Consider the following 22,054-nt stretch of genomic DNA (forward strand, 5'->3'; position numbering starts at 1 on the left):
AACATGGACACAGACTCTTTTTGAAAATATAGTAAAAAAGAGATGAATAAAAATAATATCAGTTTTCATTTCATAAAGCAGTGTTGTCCAAACTTGGCCACTTTAAGATGAGTGGACTTCAACTCCCAGAATTCTGGGAGTTGAAGTCCACTCATCTTAAAGTGGCCAAGTTTGGACAACACTGTCATAAAGCAAACATAAAATATTTGCTGTTTCAAATAACTATCTAGGTGTGACAGCAACTCTTCAAATACTTGTCACTGATCACCAAGAGGAAAACAAAAACAGAAACAGAAATGGTGTCACTATGCCGTAGGTTGTAGAATTGAACTCGTTCCCTAAGACAGGGAGCGCTGGACTATGTAGCTTTAAGCCTCAAAGAAATAAAAATTCAATTACAATAAGAAATAATGATCAGCAATAGACTGCTTAATGCCAAATTATTAAAAATCCCCACCATAAAGCTTTTTTTTTTTAGGGAAATAATATGAATATATTATTTTATATATTAAAAAAAGACCTTAGTTTCTCTGTCATTGAATGGAGAATGGATGTGAGATTTAATGCAGAAGTCTTTTCCCTCACAAAAATTATACACTAACTTTTTGTAAATAAGAGTCTCATATTTCTATTCAGTGTGTATTACAAGAGTTTACAGAATCACTGTGAATTATTTAATCTTATATTTTGAATTTTCATCCAGTCTGCTACCATCTTCCACATATAGTCCCATTCACTCTCTTTCTTATAACACTTAAATATTCAAAATAACTTTAGCCTGAGATCTGGAATGTATGGATTTTCACTGTGGCCAAGAAAGAAAGGTGTGACTTAATTTGTTTTAGAAAAAATAAAATAATGCAGCAGGAAGATGACATTCAACTAAGTTACTGCAAAAATCTAATGACGTCCACCACATTTACAAAATTACACTTGAATCATTCTCACTTCTTCATCACAAACAGCCCTGAAGATTGCTCAATGAACCAAAACAGTGGTTCCAGAATCCCAGAATCCCATTCTCCTCCATACATCTTTCTTATGAAATTACTGTTCATTGATCCATCTATAATTATTTTGAGGGGCACTATTGACCCTTATAAAAAGAATCAAGCACAAAATCAACCCTTGTTTCATGTCTGAGTTGTAATTCTGAAATGAGAACACAAGAAGCATTGCTTGAGCACATAGGAAGAATATATTGAGTAAGTGAATTTTGGGATAACTTCACCAATCCAGAGTTAACAAAGATGCAATGAATAAAAATATTTGAATGTATAGTATTTCCCTCCTCCCCATCTCCATATACTATGCAGAAATGTTAGGTGAATTATACCAAATAATTCTTCATAACAAAGTCTTCAACATTTTGTATTATATTCTAACAGACTGACATACTTCTTGATTCAGAGGAGAAAGGATCACTTTCCCTAACTTCCTGCCTACCTTCCAGTATGCTACCCTGAATTAAACAAAGCAGTGAAAGTTCATTGGTTACAAACAAAATAATGAGTATACCAACAGAAAATTGTTTCTATGATTCACAAAATAGTTTAAAAGGAATAGTGCAAGATTTACACAAAAAAGCAACAATATGGCATGGTTGTATAGTGTGGTGATACTTGATTATTTTTGTTGCTGCTGTTGGAAATATTTCTGCTTTGCCCTTCATCCTAGGATATCAAGACAATATACAAATAGAGCAGGATAAGTTACAATAAGATGATAAAATATCACAATAGCAACAGATCAAAACTATACAGAGTAAAACCAACATTATACTGTATATCAGTTCTCTAAAGTGTCATGTGAGGGTAATGTGGCTTTGCAATACATTAGATATGAATCCAAGAAAAAGAACCTGATATTGTGCATTATATAGGGAACTTTATGTATTCATTTCCCAAGAATAACTAACATGAAAATGATCTCTTAACCTGGTTGAAGGACACAGAGGTGTATACTTATAGTCATGGGATTTGGGGAGGAGAAAGCTGGGACAAGCTTCACTGCCTGCTCTTAGGGCATGATATCTCATTTATAAGAGAGCTATGAGGAAGAGGTATTGTAACACAGTGTTCCTCAACCTTGGCAGCTTGAAGATGTGTGGACTTCAACGTGCTGGCTGGGGAATTCTGGGAGTTGAAGTCCACACATCTTCAAGCTGCCAAGATTGATGAACACTATTGTAACAGTCCTGGCTGTCCTATTGCTCTTTGTCTCTCTTTTGCCTTTTGGGTTATCTGCTCTTCCCAACTCAGCTGCTCTCTATAGAAGGATCACAAGATAAAGAAACCTTGGAGATCATCTACTCTAAGCCCCTGCCTAGGCAGGTATCTAGAACTAACAGCATCTCTGACTGATGACCATCCAGCTTCTGAGGAAGAATCCCATCACCAACACACAAAGTAGCCCACTGCTGAACAGCTCTTACTGTTAGGATTTAAAAAAAATAATATGATGCCCCACCCAAATCTACCCTCTTGTAATATAAACCCATTGCTTCTTGTGCTGTCTTTTGTAACAACTCTGAACAATTCTAAATGGTATTTCGGTTGCTTGACTATATACATTGAAAAAGATAGTCATCATGCCTTGCCACAATGTTTTCTTCTCCAGAATGCTTCCAATCATTTCTTGCAAGTTTTCTTTTATTCCAGCCCCCTTATCATTTTAACTGTTTTCCTCTAGACATACTCCCATCTGTCATGTTCCTCCCTAAAATCTGGTGGCCGGAATTGGACCCAACATTTTAGGTAGTGTCTGAGCACTGCAGAATAGAGTGAAATAATAATTTATCTTTAACCTGACATTGTACTTCTTTGATGCAGCCTAACACTTGCCTTTTCCTTGCAGCTACATCATATGGTTGGCTCACATTCACCTGCTGATCAATCAAGACACCCAGTTCTTAATTGCATTACTACTGCCCAGTAGGATCCCCCCCCCATTTTATACTCATAACTTTGATTCTTCCCAGCCAAATATAGAACTTTGCATATGTCCTTGTTGAAATTCTTCTTGCTGGTTTCTGCCCATTGTTCCAGTTTGTCAAGATCCTTCAGAACCTTGACACTCTCATCTAAGGATTGCAATCCCTCTATCATCTGCAAATTTGATAATCAAGTTTTTTGATTTCTCATCCAAGTTATCTATAAATATTTGAATAATATAACCTAGAATTGAACCCTGTAGTATACCATTTGATACTTCCTTCCAGCTTGACATAGAGATACTGATACAGTTGTTCAACCACTATGAATCTGTCTAATGGTATAATTGCCCAGCCCACATTTTGCCATATTCTGTACTAAACCTTCAGGGGAGTCTTTGCTGAATGTGGATGTTTAACTCTTACAATTCTCATCAATATCCATGCTGGCCGGGGAAGGGGACCCAGGTTATGAAAGGATCAAGTAAAGTTTGGTCATAAGGTCTAAGTCTTGGGCATAAGTGTTCTTTCTTCTCTTCTTGTTTCATTTCCCTCCAAGACTTCTGATTTCAGATAAACCATATTATATCTGAACAGAGATCTATAGGTTGTATTTGTCCTTCCAGTCAGAACTGGAAATTGATTTCCAGTACTCTAACTGAATGGTTGACAATTTGGGGAAATAATAAATAATAAAAAATAATATCAAACTGGGTTATGCCTGAACAAAGAACTCACAGAGAAAATCCATAAAAGGAAACTCAGATCATGGACTAACTTTGTTTTGGCATTATATGAAAAGTATATGCAATAGATTAAAACAAAATATTAATATTCAACTTCAAGTTAAACTTGTTGCTTTAGCTGTTTTCCCTTTTTTAGATTCATGGAGAATCTATAGTCAGGGTTATGGAAGCAAAACCTAATTTATCGTGTGATAACTAACACATGCATTGCAGACCACAGAGGCAGGACTGGCTGCTACAAACATTGTAAGGTCAGCAGGCTTGTATAGTCAGCACCCTTTTATACCCTTTCTAATCAATAGGCTTCAGTAGCTTGGATGGTCGCAAGTCTTCCAACTCTTTTGTTATTCCGCTGCATTGCAAAGCAAAATCTAGAAAAGGATAACCAAAACTTATTAAGAGAATCACAGCACTTTAATTAATCCTTTGCAGTGACCACTGTCATAGAAAAAAAGGGTCAGCAGTTTTTAACCAGGCTTCAGTCTTTCTTCATTAAAAATGGCCATACTGACAAGTATTCTATTTTGAACATTATGGACCTCTCTTTTATCTCCTTTTCATGAATTTATTTCATTAGAATAATTTATCTGAAAAGTTCTGGAATTTAACAATTCTTTGATGCTGTAGTATTTTAGATTCCTGTCTCTGAAGCCAATGGAAATATTTAGACATGATTCTAAACCTGTTGGGGTTAGAGCTGCGACTAAAAATACGAAAGTAAACCTGTAGAGTAAACAAGATGAAGGAGGGATCTGAGGTGACCTCCTGCCAATTGCAGAGCTCTCTGCTATCTCCTTGACTCAGTTGAGGAACCTAAACTGTAGAGCAAATATGTTGGAGTTTCTATTTAGTTCAGGACAGAATAATAAATATTGCTTTGGAAAACACAACTTGCTAATTCTCTTCTGAGCTTCATCTCACCCACTGATCCCTCCAGACCACATTTTATATTCCAGGGACATACGTGGTTACTACAAACTATGCAAATGTTAGCTTCTCAGGAACTCACATCCTCTTAGTATAGATCTTTTGAGAACCCAATTGAAAGTAGCTATGTGTCACCCTTTGAAGTAGCCCAGATCAGGAAACAGACTCCACAGGAAGACTAGATCTACTGTATATTTTATTGAGATAGGCTATAATAACAGAATCTTGCAAGTCTGATTGTGCTTCTCCTCCCCTCCCTTTTATACCTCAGTGAGTCAGGGATGAGTCAGCCTGAGTGTCTTCTTAATACTATCTCCCTTCACAGGACTTAAAAAATGTCCCATCCTCTTTGTTTACGTAACGGGTTCTGAATAATTGCCTCAAGGCTGTCTCCCTTGATCTCTATACTATGTCAGTTCATGGATGATTTAGATAAAAGAAGTATGCATTCTTATTGGATTTGAGAATTTCTTTCTCATCAGTCACATAGGAAGCAATACACGTCTGTACTGCACTCTGTAGGCTTTTTCAGACCACTGAGGTCAAAATATGTAATCCAACCTTTCTCAACTTGGCACCCTCCAGATGTGCAGCCAATATAATTGAAAGATAATAGGTAATCCGTTGTGTCTGGAGATACATGGTAAGTAGTAAATTACACTGTTCTTAATTTCCCTTTCTCTCTCATTTAAATGATCAAGCATTCCACTTTAGAAACAGGTAATTACTTGAAGCAGGGTTGTTTGACTCCTGCTTCAGAGTTATACAAGTTATTGCAACTTAATATTAAGGCACACACAGCCACATCATGCAAGCTCCCTCATGCATCCTGCTCATGCCCTGAGCATGAGACCAGAGGCACTCTATTAAATTGAGGTCCTATGCAAATGGAGGCAATATGGCTAGCATTCCCATAATTGGTTATGTGTTGTGGCCAGATGTTGCTTAACAGGTGCTACTGGGCTAGTTGGTTATACTATTAGATTGCTAATACTGCTACAATTTTTCCCCTAAGTCAAAAGGACCACTTTTGTCAGCCCCACTATAGGATGTTGGCAGCTGTGGTGATTTCTCCCCCATAGTACTGGGCTCTCAGTTATCCACCCTTAACAAGAAGATATGGCAGGAATTTGCAGTTAGTCATCTCACATTTCTAAATGTGTGCTGAAAAGAAAATTGCTAAAATTCTTCATATCACAATGCTTTCAGGCAGAATGACAGATTAAATATTTCCTTTCTACTACGTGCAGTTTTAGCTCCATATCTTTTCCAAAGTCTACTGCAGCACATTAGATCTGCATTATTAAACCATTTTACTTTTATAAAGTCTATATGAATTTGCATAGGCAAACTCTCAGAGAATTCTTCAAACGTTTTGCATATTTGGTCCTTCAAAACTTAATGTCCAATAATTAGCATACCCAATCAGACAAAACATTTTGCCTTGTAGTTTAGCTCTCTTGCAAATTTATTTCCCCCAAACTGAATTTTGTTACAAACAAAGATGGCTCCTGATACCTACTCTAGAGCTATAGTGTAAGAGACAGAATCACATGGCCAGTGACCCCTTCATCCATCCACCCAAATTAGCTTTCCAAGCTCATGATTGTCCTCCTTGCTTTAATAGACGAGAGAAGGCAGACTTCAAAGTCCCAAATAATGAGCTTCAAAAGTCTGTATGGAAAAAAAAATCTGTCTAGAATGTAAGCAATTGATTGGAGGTATGGATTTCACTGATGCATTAGTGAAACATTTGTTTTACAGTGGCATTTGTTGTACGCAAAACAAATTGTGACCGAGCTCACATAGAAGATGTTGGGAAATGGTTACTAGATTTTAACACTATTACAGCAGCTGAGGGATTATGCAACTGAACATATTGTGCTTGCTGTTATGGGAAGGCTTCTGCCTGGTATTCTCTGCCAGCATGCTAGATCTGTATTCAGGGAAATTTTCTTCTACGGGGAAAAATCTGTCCATATAATCCTGCTCCTTTAATCTGAAATTATGCCACCCAGGAACACTTTTATCACCTCATTTATTGCTCATATAATGACTTAAGCCTAATAACGTGGATATCACAAAATATTTATTCAGGCAGTGCAACCCACAAGTTGTGCCACAACTTCTTTTCAACTCTAGCTCCCTGCTCTATGTATTCACGTACACATGGGTGTGTATAAAGGTAGGCTCTTATATGTTCTAAATCATCTTGCTCGAAGTAATTACATGTAAACAAGTTAATTTCTCCAGGCATCCTTACTTTATATCCTCATCGTAGGCAAAGACAATGATAGCCCTGGCTCTGGGAGTATCTAGAAGCAGCTTGATAATTTTATCAAATTCGTAGGTCTTGTTTTTGCGATCCTGTGGGATTTTCAATGACTGGGCAATGCAGAGATCACCTGTTAACAGAAAAAAAAGAAGACAATATGCTAAAATCTGTAAATCAGAAAAAAAGAAGAAAGAAAACTGGGGGGGAAAAAGTAGTTAGAGGGAAGATAGATTTAAAAAAAATGAAAAATGGACTTTGGCCTAGTTTGGTACAGGGGATGTGACTCCAAAACGTCTACATGTCCAAGAAGATTTCTGGACTTTCATAATTAAATCAATTGAGAGTGTCTGATTACCCCTCACTTGGCTTAGAATTCATCAGAAACAAAAAGAAAGCACTTAGAAAACTTTAAAAATGCAGTAGAAATAATTGGACTGAACCCAGAATTAGATTTTTATTACATTTCTCATATGTTATCCCAATTGAGTCCTTAGTGGATGCCTCACAAAATCTAAAAAAAAAAAAATCCTTCTAAGTATAAATGAATGCATTTCTAGGTCTTCTATCTTTGGTTTTATTCACTGCTTGGATGTTCTCCATGAACATCACAGCATAGATTTGGTCCATCATATCCACCGTCACAGAATAATAAAGAGGGGAGTCCAGGACCCATCAAGAGAACCTGATCTTTTCAGTGTCATCTGGAGCCTCTGCAGTTGATTCTAGATAGTTTGTTCCCAAGTGCCCTCTTATGACAGACTATAAATCCCCACAGAGTTAGGTCAGTTTCCATCTCATAGAAACCAGTTGTCTACTCTGCCTGGGATGACAAAACTTGGACTATAACTCTTTAGAAACTTTTCCTGTCATGAAATTGCAATATGAGAAGTATTGTGCTTTCAAAGAGGAACGTATGTATTGTTTTCATGAAAGTCAAACTTAAGTATAATGCAAAGGAAACAGGCTCTCCACATAAAATTCTGCTCCGGGAGGACTGCCTCCAGGAAATTTAATTCTTTGTATGCAATAGCTAATATCCTTTGGGTTGATATACCTTTTCCCTATTGGACTGGTCATTTATACATCAGCAATGAGAGCGAAAGAGATTGCATTTAAAAAAAGAGTATATAGATTTTCATATATCCATAGATATAGATTTAGAAAATATTACAGTACTTTACCTAGAATGCAATGTGCTTTAACAGAGTGAAAAAGATTATGATCTATCAGTATGCTCAGCTAAAAATGTGGAACTTTAAGTCCTTGTTCTGCTTTGTTTCTGTTTCATCTAGACTTGGATTAGAAATCTTTGAAACAGCTGGCTGTTCTCTGAGCACCTTGCAAATAAAGAGACCAGTCCCTTGATAAGACATATACCTACTCCCTTCCCACCTTTGTAAATCGTTTTGGAAAAAAATAGTATGCTAGTGAAATACTGCAATTGTTTTTTTAAAAAAGCTTTGAACAGAGAATCTAGGTACTTTATTTGGGGCAGGTGCTCAGAAAAACAAACAGCAGTAGTATTTATAGTCTTAGGGTTATTATCTTAAACCACAAACTGGTATAAATCCTTATTATTTCATGTGTTCAAGCAGTACAACTGACTCAGAAAATCCAGGTTCCAGACCCATCTCATTGTCTTCTATTGGGACAGTCACAACCCTTAGGCTAATTATCTCAAGAGGTTCTTTTGAACAGAAGAGCACTTCCCCCCAGAACATCCATTGTCTGCGGTCTTCCACAGGTACTCAAGTTAATTTTCTTCTCAGCAGCCCAGAACTTCAAATCACAAACCTTCCATTTTGTAATTGGAGATACTTGAGCCCCATGAGGATTCAGGGTCGATAGCCTTCCTTTTGATGGGACCTCATTTCAATGCCTATTTCCCAGTTCCATGACCCTCCCCAGTCCCCTTGGCTGCTATGTTTCTGGAGAGCCATGGCTTTTGGTACTCAGACTGGTTTCTGTATTTTTCTTGCCACAAACTAATCAGTGAAACAGAGATTATGAGAGTGCAGGCTGGAGGATGATTTCTGTGCCACTTTATTGCTCAGATGATGGAAATGCGGGTTAACTCAGGCTATTTGCACAGTGGCTATAGTATGCACAATTGGAGGGTACTGAGAGAATGCCTCTGAGAGTTTGGGGGTGCCCACAGAGGCATGTGGACAAGTTCTAAAAATAGGTGGGACAAAATCATCTATGCCATTCTGAGAAGAGTTTACATACAATAACATAAATACAAAATAAATGAATAACCACCTCTGATCCTACTTTTACAAAACTTTAGTATATTAATCTAATATTGGATGGATACTTTAACTTGTCTGTATTTTTGCAGAACTGTACAGGTAACATTCTGCAACAATTACATATTTCTCTTTCAGAACCCTGTCATTAATTTTGAGAGAAATCACCATTTGATGAACTTTGCAAATGTTTTCATTTCTACTTATTAATACATTGGATTCTATTCTAATGGCTTGATGGATGCAACCAGGAAACATTTGGACTGTAACATAAGGCTTATTAATAACACAGCTAAGATGTAAGATAACTACAACACCTTCCTGTTGAGTCTCTGCTCAATGGGTATGGTGTTAAAGCATCAGAGTGATCTATAAAAGGAGGGGAGGGAATATAGCGAAAATCCATTTCCCCAAACAATATTGGGAAAATTGCCTGACTTTATAGTTACTACTTTTCCCTGTGGCTCGAGTCTCTTTGGCAGACAGATCCAATTGCTTCTGAATTGGTCTAGACATTTATATTCCCAGCACTCTCCCTCTCCCTGCCTGTACTTACAGGTACCAGAGACACAAAAACATTTAACCTGAAATGTCCCAGAACAGGCAACTAAAGCATAAAAATGCAGTGAGACTTCCCTCACATGATTATCCTGGCAAATAAGGTGTATTCTTGAGTACAGCTGAGGGCTTTGCAGTAGGACAATGCCATTATCAATCAACAATAGTACAGCACCATCACTGTGGAGTGCACATTGCAAAATGTCAGAGGACAGCTTATAAAAAGTAGTGATACGGGGAAGGAGGGGAAGGACAAGGAGGAGGAGGGGCAGGTGAAGGAAGCATGTATCAGTTGGTGGTACCATTTGATCCAAATAAATTAGAGACATAGGGAGAAAATGACGGAACTCCATTTAATAGAGGCAAATGCAAAGTACTTGTCCAAAGATTGTGGGAAAAAATGCCAAGATTATGGGGAAAAAAACCACAATCCTGTGCATAGGCATGAAATATCTGTCTAAGGAATATGTGTGAAAATAATCTTGGAACTGTATTTAAAAATGAACCCACAGAATGATGTGGCTACCAAAAAGGCAAATGCAATATTGGGTTGCTTGGAAGAAGTATAGTTTCCAATTTAAAGAAAGAAATAGTCTGCATTGGTCAGAACTCACCTGAAGCACAGTGCCAGTTTTGGGCACTGCATTTTAAAAAAAATTCAGAGAAACTGGAAAAGGTATGAAGAAGGCTGATGAGAATGTTCAGAGGACTAGAAATTAAGTCCAGCAAGGAGTGTTTAAGGAAATTAGTGTGTTCTACCTTGAGATTAGGCGACTATGGGGTGGAGATGATACAGCTCCTCACAAAGGAATCACAGAATAAATTCTCTGCCATAAGAGTAGATGACATGGACTAAGGGGAGGCAAATTCCAATTAAATGCTAGGAGAACACTTCCAACAGTAGGAGCAGTTTGGCAGAGAACCAATCACCAAGTGAGATGATAAGTTCTCCTTCAAGCACAGGCTGGACAACCATTTGTCAAGGAAGCTTTAATTTGGATTCCTGCAATAAATCTCTACAGAAACTACTGAAATTTTTCTTCTGTTTTTATATTTTTGATGCCCACAATATCACAAAAAATTTTGTCCCATGCCTGAAAAGGTTGTTGACCCTAATTTATACTATAATGAAACTGTCAGGGTCATTACTGTATGTTAAGAGTACCTGATTTAAGCAATATAGATAAAAGAAATATGAATTGATGGACACATGTTTACAGGGGGTTTCTTTTCCATGCATTTTTAATTGTGTGGCTGATGCACAATTAATTTGTCCTCAATTTTTTTGTTTCCAGCTCATCTGATGAAGTAAACTGGTGAATCACATAACACGCTCTAGTGTTCTAAGAGGTCCACTACTTTGTCATTATCAGAAAGGTTTAGATATTTGTCATGATATCACTTTTAAAGAAAAATGGTTAACAAGGAAAACTAACTACTTATAGCAGAAGTTTAAAAATGTACACTGGATGCACAATGGAATATCACAGCCAAACTTTCATCTGCACAATTCTCAAGTCAAAAATTAAAACAAATTTTCAAAAAAAAAGTTGCTTAAATTCTTTTCAGTGGATGCAGATTTGATCAACTTTGACATCACTGCTGCTGTATAAAGCCATTCTGTAGTATTAATGAACTATGCAACTGAGTTAGCATTACCTTTGAATTTGCTTTTCAGTTTAATATCAGACTTTCTGCAATCTGTCTATCTTACTCTCTTCTTCCCCTCTCCCATACTGTATAGACAACTTCAAAATACCCCAGGCATTTTGGGGTACTATTAGCAAAATAAATAAATAATGCAACTTGCTCCATCTTCCTGCCCACTCAAAAAGAAATTACTGCATTTTATGTTGTTGTTGTTGTTGTTGTTATTATTATTATTATTATTTAAATTTATATGCCGTCCATCTCCCCCAAAGTATTAAGTTTAGTAACACAGTCAGTACTATTCAATGGTATATGACTGATGAAGGAAAAAAAAACCCCTGCCCTTCTTTTCTCATAAATCGTGGACTCAAATTATAGTTTTTGATAAAACTGCTTACTTTAAATCAGGGATCAAAATGATTGGAGATGGATGCAACCAAGTATCTTTTACTGGCATACACAGGTGACAGTGATCACTAGACCCCCCACCAAAGAACTGCAGAAGAGCCCCAAACAAGCAAGGTTACAGGTTACCTACATTTGGGTTGTTACATAGGAAAGATATTGTAAATCATAGTGTGACCTCTACATGGGAACACCTTTGATAAAACATTGGGGATAATCTTACTATGGCACCCCTGCATTCCTCCATACTATCAAGATTCTCCAAGTGCTACATATTATCATTTAGTTCAATAATTAGGGTTCATTGTCTCCATATACTGCCTCCTATGATACCATTCTGTTTAAACCCTAAGGAAGGACAACAATCTGGTTTCTGCTATCTGTATCCATTCCAGGGTCACAGCTCTAGCCTTTTCTTTTTATGTGTGATTTTACTACAGTCATATTTTTAGTCATGTGTAAACCCTTTTTAAGTAGTGAAAAAAATCCTAACTACAGTAAATGAGGTAAATATGAATTAAACCTCTGCATATTGTACACCATCCAGAGTCACATACTTTGAGTTGGGCAACCATATAAATGCATACATGCATAAATAAAATAAATAGGATAGCATTTGCAAGAAAACCTGTATAGAATCTGGCTTTAAGGCAATGACTAGCCATAACTGAAGAACTCCATCTTTCAACTAGTTGTTCATCCCACTGAAAAGTTTATGTTTTCTGTGATATTTTTATTAATGCAAAGATTCTGGATGGATCAAATGAAACTGGATTAGAACTCTATGTACCTCACTAGTTATTAAATTGTATGTTGCTAAATCTCCTGAAAAGGTTGTTCTTAGACTTTTTTCATGGATTTAGAAAGCCCTTGAATATTAGTCACATAAAAATAGATTGACCTAACAGATTCTGTTCTCAGAAAATTTTCCTCAAAAATAATTTGATTAATAACAGTTTATCAGCAATAATAAGAATAAGAATAATTCATTGAATTTATATGCCATTCAACTCAGGTACAAGAGTTCTCTGGGCAGTGTACAACCAAATAATAATAATAATAATAATAATAATAATAATAATAATAATAATAGCAGCAGCAGCAGCAGCAACTCCACTGGGCTCAGAAGCTAAGCAGGTTTGGGCCTGGTTAGTACTTGGATGAGAGACTGCCAGGGAAAACTGAAGGCTAGATTTGGAAGTTTATCCTTGAAGAAGGCAATGGAAAACCATTTTACCACTGTTGCCAAAAAGATGCAAGGACTTTAAAAACTTATAATATCTATGAAGTCACCAGAAACTGAAGTCATCAGGAGTCGAGCTCAGCTCCTAGAAGTCTTTTACCCCCACCTTTTACATTGAAACAGCACAACAGATAAGATAAGCAACAGCCTCAATAATGAAAATAAGCACAGCATGCAAGTTACTCCCCTCCGCTTCTTATCCCTCCACTCAAGACCAAATGTTGTGCCCATTGAGGATGGTTAGTTAGAAACAGATATAGATAGGCAGATGGAGACATAGACAGAAACTGTATATGAATATTTTTGCAAATTGAGGAGTTCTCCAGCCTTACCTAGACTGTATTCTTATATGTGGAATGCATCATTTCAGAAATTAAAAGGGGCACCTGAATATAGTTTGCTTCGATACTAATTTCACACTATTTAGAAGGATTAAACTGCTTCTGCTCAAAATCAAAGAAAGATCAACCTAATTTTTGAATAGTAAAAACAGATAATAAAATGTTTTCTCAGAAAATCTTCCTGCAAAGTCCTACTGTGCTAGTTGTAGTGAAAAGACACATTCACTTGTGGATCTTTCCTGAAAAGCTCAAATACATGTGAGGATATACATAACTGATCAGATTTCCAGAAGATAAAAAATAGTAAATCAGATAATTTGGGCACTGAGGAGCATCTCAAGTAGTTTTGAAGACAAGCATTCAAAAACAGATGTTAGCTGACTTCCAATACTTGCACTGTTGGATACACTTGCTAACCTCCTACCAAGAAGAGGTTTAGCTTCTCTCAGTGGAATGGTGAAGCAAATCATTTGTAATCATTGTCACTTTCCTACAGCTGCCATAACAACAACAACAACAACAATTGCCACCCAACTTCCAGCAAGTTCATCACTGTGCAGGAAAACAACTAAGCTCAGGGAATACCAAGAACTCCATAGTTTAACCCTGAGCTACAGATATCTCTTCTACTGGATCTTCATCCCTCCCCACACTATTCCAAAGTGGTTCAAAAACTTTTTAGCCAATTTCTGTGGTCCCAGAAGTTCTTAGGGACTGCAAATCCTTCCCTTCCCATTCCACTGAGAGGAGTTTCTGCTGCATCAGAATCTTCTGTTAATGGAGGATACAACCCATCAAATATACTTGATATATATTATTCCCATGCAATCTTTTCTCCTAAGCAAGGTAATTTGTTTTCTATGTCAAGTTAAATATTCCGTAAGATCAAACATCAACACCATCTAATCCCTACTTAGAATGAAGAAGCATTTGTTTTATCTGGAAACATTTTTCTTGCAAGAATGACTCTAAATGGAACCCAAACCCACTCATATTTAAGCACAAAATGATAGAATTCTAGACTTGAAAGAAGTCATTTAGACTATTGAGTCCAACTCCTCTATTCAGTACAAAAAATCAGGAGGAGTTTAGTAGCAATTTTTCTGGCTAGCAAATTTGATTAAAGGGCATCAGCTTTCATGAATTGCCACTCACTTCTTCTGATGCATAGAGTGGATCTATGGATGAAAGCTGATGCCTTTTAATAACAAATGCTAGTCAGAAAAATTCCATGTGGCACTCTATGGAAGTGAAAGTTGGACTTTGAAGAAGCAGGGTAGAAAGAATATTGACATGTTTTAACATGGTGTTGAAGAAGAGTCCTGAGAATACTATTGGCAGCCAAGAGAACAAACAAATGGATCATCAAACAAATCAACCCAGAATTCTCACTCAAGGCACAAATGACCAGGCTCAAATTATCCTACACATTGTTTGAAAACCTAGCTCTCTGGAGAAGCTCCAATGCTGGGAAAGATGGAAAGAAGAAGAAGAAGAAGACAACCAGCAGCAAGATGGATGGACTCAGTTACAATGGCAATAAGTGCACTGTTGGAAGACCTGAAGGACTAGGTTAGGGGCAGATTGTCATGGAGAAAATTTTTCTTTGTGGTTGCTAAAGTCGACATTGACTTGAAGGCGGTCAATCAATCAATCAAACAATCAAACAGTTAATCAGAAAAGGTGCTATCAGACTCCTTCTGATTTTTTGCTACCATAGACTAACTTGGCTCTTCTCCTACAATGTCTACTTAGTGCAGGAATCCAAATTAAAGAATCCCGAACTGAAAGCCTTTCAGCCATTGCTTGAGCACATCCAACGAAGTGCTCACTTCTCAAGGGAATTGATTCTGTGGTTGAACTGCCCTTTTAGCCTTCCTGTAACTTACATCTATTATTCCATGTCCTGCATTTGAAACAAAAAATAGCTGGGAATTCTGGGAGTTCAAGTTGCCAAGGCGGAGGAACCCTGCTCTAATTAACTTTTGATGCTCTTCTATGCATCCATTCCAGTTTCTATTAATCTTTCCCAAAGTGTCATACCCAGAATTGGACATGGTACTCAAAGTGCAGTCTGACCAAAACAAAATAAAGTAGAAATGATTATTTTCTATGATTTGAAATTAGACTTCTCTTGGTTCAAATTAAATTTGCAGTTGTATTTTTTGCAGCTACATCACCCTTCAGACTAATATTCAGTTCATATCAACTACTACAGTATTCCATACTGTGAAAAACAAGTATTACCAAGCCAGGTAGCCTCTCTTATTATCCCCCAAACCATTTAGATTAATTATTCCTAACTGAGGAATTTAGAAAGACTGGAACACAGGACAGAAAAACAAAAACAAAAAAACCAAACAATTAAATAAAATATGGAGGGAAAAATTGCTTATTCTTAATTTGCCATATCAGTGTTGTATTTCCAGCAAGGGAAGATGAACGAGATAAAACTGCACTGCAGTGAGTATAGCAAAATGTGGGTTTTATTACAGTTTCATAATAAATATGAATATAATGTGCATTTCAAGCATAATTTATTTTCATACAAAATTTCTATGCAAATTCCTTTGGAATTTGTTCATATGGATTACTTTATTTTAAATGTGCCGGTTTATTGATTGGCAGATATGTCTGTGTTTATTCCCCCTGCTCTAAAACAAAATTAAACAGAAGCCATAGTGTGTAAATTGGCAAAGAAACTAAAAATGTCTAGCACAGATGAGTTAATTAAGAACTTTATTCTATTAAAGTTGTCACTGTAATTCTGGTGCATTTTTAATGTGGTTCCCAAGTGCATTTTATCACCTCAAAGACTTGCTTTTATTATGACAGTTAAATCAAGCTTCCTTAATATACCAAAATCAAGGCAGCCACTGGAAGACTAAATTGAATGCTAAGAATGGTGTAAATGATAATTATCGAAGTGATGGAAAAGACAGAATAGCTTTTCTTGATGTGTTGATTCGGTTCTAAAAATAGGGTTTACCAAACGTCCTAACTTGTCAACTATGATCATGAATGTTCCATCTACATTTAATGATGGGATCCTTGTTCTAAAGTGTGAAGTAACATACTGAAGAATGTTTCCTGCTGTGGGAAGGAGTTCTAAAGAATTGGCACAAGCACAGTAAGCCTCTCTAAAAAGCTACGGGACTGAGATTTTGGCTACATCAGGACTCTTTTGCAGTAAAGGACTATCTGAACTTCCTGGTGATTACTTAGGGGTAAACTCTGCAGTGGAATCAGTGGAAACTAATTAAAAGCTCTTTGCTTTCCCCTCTTGCCCCCCGTGTATTGCAGCTGAGTTGTTCCCTACTTGAGTGGACTCATAAGGTGGGCACATTCCCTGGTAGCAAGGCACCATTCATGCACGTTTTCCCTGAGCTCACCTGGAGCTTTATCCTATCCTATCCATTTTCCCAGTTCATATATCACCCAAGAAAACATCTGATTCTTTATGTATGTGTAATTTTACTTTCTCTTCAAACAACTGCATACCTTCATGTTCTAGGGTAAGCCAGAAGATAACATTTAGAAGACAATTAGAAAGTAACTCATTGAAAGATGGCATAGCCTATGTATTCTCTAATACATTGTTGTGTTTGTAGTACCATCCCTATGATGTCCCAATCATCACTTCAGTAAACATGCACTGTGTTGCTGTATCCAATGAAATGCTTACTCATATATCCAATCATATACTTATTCTAATTTGCCCAACTCTATATTGAGGGTTGTGTCCTGGGCCATTTTTAGGTTTGCTTTTGCTGCTCCATTATTATAATAAACCATCTGTACTTCAGCAGAAGAATGTGTCTGATTCCCATTACTAAAGGTCTCTATGGAAAAAGGCCACAGATGGGAATGTGATTAGTTTGCAAATAGCTAATCAGGCAGTGGCTCCCATGGGTGGAGAATGAATCCTTATAGGTATAAGACATGGCTCTATATGATTAAAAAGGTGTGGTTAACCATGGGTAATGGCAATCAAAATAAAACTGTACATACTTTAGTTATAAAAGATTGATTATGAAAAATATGCAAAAGAGAGGAAGAGAATAAAGAATGAGTTTCTTTGCCTGTTGCCTTTGAGGGCAATTCATTGTACAATCTAGGGAGTAGACAGAGGCCACTCATTCTTCCTATTTCTGATTAGCAGTCATTACTTGGAATTATTGGTTGCAACCGACTCCTGAACAATACCTTCCAACACTGATTTGGGTCTGTTGCCCAAAGCAATTTCTTGTGATCTCTGCACGCCAGGAGAATGCTATGCTCTGTGACATTGTTTTATTTTTCTGAACTGTTTCTTGGAATGCCACACTGTAATTATGAGATCATACAGTGCTTTGCTTTCGGTCTAAAATTTTTCTCCAGTCCTAATACTAATGCAACTGCTTTGAGATAGTGAAACCTTTTTCAAGTTATATCAATCAATCAATCAATTAATCAATTTATTATGGTCACGGACCAACATAAAAAGGGTGGGGCACAGTCAATTAAAAAGCATTAGTCTAAAAGCAAATTATGAAAAGCTAGAAGATATATTAAAACAGAAAGTATATATAAAAAACAAGAGTCTAAAAGAGTCTTAAAAGAGGAGTAGGAGCATTAGATGAATGTAGAAGAGCATAAAGGTTAGTAGGTGGAAGACTGTATATATCAAATTACACAGCACTCTAGTATGGCAAACTAAATGCTCATTAAGTCTAGTTTGTGGCACAGGTCATCATCTGATGAATTTTAAGCACTGCTGCACAGAACCTGGCAACATTCTATGTTGTAGCAGGGTTGGTATCGCAAAGCAGCAGGGAGGTGTAGAATTGTCCTGTGCATCCTGGGTATTTATATAGTAATGATGAGATAAGGCTAGTACAAATGTCTCTGTAATACAGGCACTGGAGGAGCACATTCTCTGTTGTTTCTGTGTGTCCAGAGTTACAAGAGCATTGTCTCTCTGGTAAGGAATCTTCCTGTACTGGCCTTCAAGGACAGCTGAAGGGAGGGCATGACATTGTGCCAGAGTAAAGGCCCTCTAGTGTTTAGGTATTTTGAATTTAGTTAAGTATGCCATGGGGAGGCAAAGTGCCTGTTGGGTTTACTGGCAATAAAGGTTAGGGTCCCGGATAGATCCAGATCTGTGTCTGTTACATGCTGCTTAATGAGGGCTTTGGCATGATCATATCCCATGCTGAGTAGAAGACCTGAATAGAAACCCAGGGATGAGATTTTAATTGCCACTACTTGTTTCTATGTGGATTGAAAATCATCACTCGTAGTTAATGGGATAAGGCGAAGGGGAAAAAAGGATAGTCTGAGCCAATAGTTGAGCATGGTCACTCACACTCTAGCCTCCACTTTCATGAGGGCTGTCTCTCATCACAGGGTGCCATTAGAGACACATTTTGGGACTTCAAGAGCTGATCTTAGAAATCTGGAGTTCTAATGGTGCAAAATTGAAGAAGGGGCCCAAGTGGGCACCATAAAGTTGTGCTATTGGCTTGGCTTCAAATAATTTGAGTGCTGCAGGTATATAGGGGGCACCTCTTGTCTTAAGAAATTTAAGGATGGCAGATGAGCTCCTTTGTGCATTTTCAGCAACATTGTCCCCTTGGGCTTTCCTACTGGTGGCAGAATGGAGGGCTACCCCCAGGTTTTTGAAACAGGAGACCTGCTCAATCTTGTGCCATCTATGCTCCAGGAGTGGCTCTTGGGCCTTCTAGCAAATGCCATGATCCAGTTTCCTGATAACTGAGTTCTAACTGATCTTCCTTGCGGTACTGTGTAGGTGCTTTTCAAGTTATAAGTACAAAGACATTTTTTAATGGTGAGCTTTGAGTTTTTTTCTGATTGACTGATTATTTGGAAATAATAAATAAACAGCCAGTGAGTGTGCATTCCTTGAGGCAAGCAAAATTCAATCAGCAAACACACACGCACACATGCACACACGCACACACACACACACACACAGAAACAGGGAGAGTTGAGAGAGAGAGAGAGAGAGAAGGAGGGAGGGAGGGAGGGAGCATGACAAAGCAGCAAGCTACCTTTCTATATTGTACAGAAAACCAGCTGGAATGTTCTCTAAATTTTAATCATTTGGGGACTTTAGAGCACAGCATGGATTTGAATGTATAAAGCAGTAGATAGAACCATGGAAGAAGCAGAGGGCTCCATTGCCTGCAAAGGTTGTTGATTCCTAGTTTACACTGTAATGAAAATGTCAAGGTAGTTATGTTCAAGAGTATCTGACTTAACCAAAGTCCTTCAATTCCTTCAATGTAAAGTGTTCCTATTGAGGATTCGGTACAATACCTATTAGTGATTGTGTAGCTATGTGTTTTATTCTAATTTCCGCAATTGCAGATATTTTATTGATCATTATTACCATACAATCTATATTGATTGATTTTATGTGCATTGATTATTCCTAGTAAATGCATTATAAGCTTCTAGAGGATGAATGGAGATGTATTAGAAAATAATAGGAAGCGGGGGGGGGGAAGGGAAAAAGTGAATGTTCATAAAGTTTCATACAAAGGAACTGTGGAGAAATGAGGTCAACGGGAAACATGAAACTCAGACAGATAGAAAGGCTCTAGGCTGCCAATAAAGAGCAACAGGAACAGTGAAATCTCCAAAAGAATGGAGATTATAAAATAAAGAATTTGCTAAAATTCCCAGTCCTGCTCAAAATATCCAACTTGTTCGAAAATAAAAGGGTGAAATATCAGGTAGCAGCTGATCATGAGTCATTCTTCACTTTTCCAAGTTTAAAAGGTAATATGCAAATAAGACTATAAAAAGTATTAAGTTCAGGAAGGAGAAGATTTCAACACAATGAAATAAAATAAATAAATGAATAAATAATTCTACCCATGACCCATATTTTTCCAGCTGACCCAGATGCAGAATTAGAATGATACTAAACCTTTTCATGTGTTCTGAATGCATGAAGGCTTCTACTGAAGATGGGAACATTCACATATATAGGCAGCTACTTATTCATACTGGCTAATATTTTTTTCCCCTTAAAAATAGAATGAAAGAGTAAGATACTCATTTATGGTAAATTAACTGTGAAAATATATTGTCCATGCTCCCTCCAGAACATTTACAAAGACAGCTTTCTTCTTTCAATGCTGAGAAGCCTTATTTAAAACAAGCAAACTAGACTATACGATGTATATTGTTATAGCAAACTGATGTAACAAGAAGAATAGGGGTGCGGAGGGAGCAGGAGTGGCAACCAAAGTAAGCAGAAAGAAGGCACTGTCATAGCAAAAAGGTTAAAGACAACAGAAAGAAACAGAAGGTCTCTTGGGATATGGTGAAAACCATAAAAGAGCAATCCAGTGGGCTTGTGGTTCAGCTGATTTTGATACATGCTTGGTTATCTTACATATACAATTTATCATGCAGAATATTTCCAACTGGTCACCAAATTATCTGACACTATTAGCATACAGCTGAAATAGCAATGGATCAGTATGGATGATTCAAAGACCATTATGATTAAAATAACAGTATATTGACTGTGCAGATAAATCAAGAAAGTTGTATTACTACTGAGACAAATTGATGGTATCAAAGCTATGGAACAGAAATGAGATCCGCACCCCCCGACAGCTATGTGCTGCAATGATCAGCATTAAATCTCCTCCTTGTCTTGTTCCTTTGAGCATTATGATGTGACACTCTTTCTCTTAGGAGAGGAAATAAAAAGAATGCACAGTGGATTTTATTCGTGTCATAATGGCTATGTAGGTCATTAAAAAAACTGCACAAGGACCAGTTCATATTACCCTACTAAATTCTGAACTGTGATATTCTTCCAAAAATTATCCAGTCAAAACTGGCTTATTTCAGCATTCTCGACATTGTTGCTAACTATAGGACATCTGTGAGTACTGCCAGAGTTAAACTTATACCTCCCACAAAAGAAGTTCAAAGTAATTTTTATGCTTTGTTAACAACACTACAGCAGTAGCCTTTGGTATAGTGATAAAGCTGCTCTTTTACAGTGACTCAGATTAATTCAAAACTGCTTTAGTTTTTAAATCCCTGCTTTAAACTCATATATGGAAAATGAAGGGAGTTGCTGACAATCACAGAGCAGCAACCATAATAACAAAATAGCATTTTTTCTTTAAAATTAAATAATCAGACATGACATATTGCATGTTAGACCTGACTTCCACAAATGAAACTTGGAATTGAATCTGCTGTCTGCTTTTATGACTATCACAATGTCACTCACTGTGTACCACAAAACCTACATAGTGGGTGTTTTAAACAAGCCTGTTTCCAGCTCAGGATTAGTAATTTACATGAATCCAATGATGTAAATTCCCCAATTCTCAGTGGTAGCTGGTTGGAAGAAGTAATAAATTAGTTTCATCTTCAATATAACAAAAAAGTAATACCTACTAAAACATGACTTTGCAGGTTACATACTCATTCCAATTGAGCCTTGCATCTAATTCAGCATTGCATAATCTAATGAAGTCTACTATTTATAAAATTTCAAACAAATTTCAGATAAAGATATGAATTATCCTACCACATAAATAGAGAGTAACTATGCCTTGTTCTGACAACAGGACAGTGCAGTTGTATGGATAGCTGACTAGCAAGATAAGTTTTAATCCAAGTTGTGGACTGCTTTTGATAATGGCACAAAGCCTTTAAATAAAATAAGTAAATAAGACTTTAATTATTC

At 37.0% G+C, this 22,054-nt stretch overlaps 1 protein-coding gene across 1 annotated transcript in view; it reads right to left on the reverse strand.

The window, feature by feature from the left end:
* The window catches only part of GRM7 (glutamate metabotropic receptor 7), a 421,378-nt gene that overhangs the window by 199,345 nt on the left and 199,979 nt on the right, over positions 1-22,054 (reverse strand). The window contains exon 3 of the mRNA XM_088134322.1: positions 6,869-7,010. Coding sequence (XP_087990448.1) covers positions 6,869-7,010 — 142 coding nt within the window. The remainder of the gene's footprint in view (positions 1-6,868; positions 7,011-22,054) is intronic.

Source organism: Python bivittatus, unplaced genomic scaffold, assembly GCF_059951505.1.
Source record: "Python bivittatus isolate LINGU-HERP-01145 unplaced genomic scaffold, Pbiv_v1 ctg000080_np1212, whole genome shotgun sequence".
Taxonomy (NCBI): Eukaryota; Metazoa; Chordata; class Lepidosauria; order Squamata; family Pythonidae; genus Python; species Python bivittatus.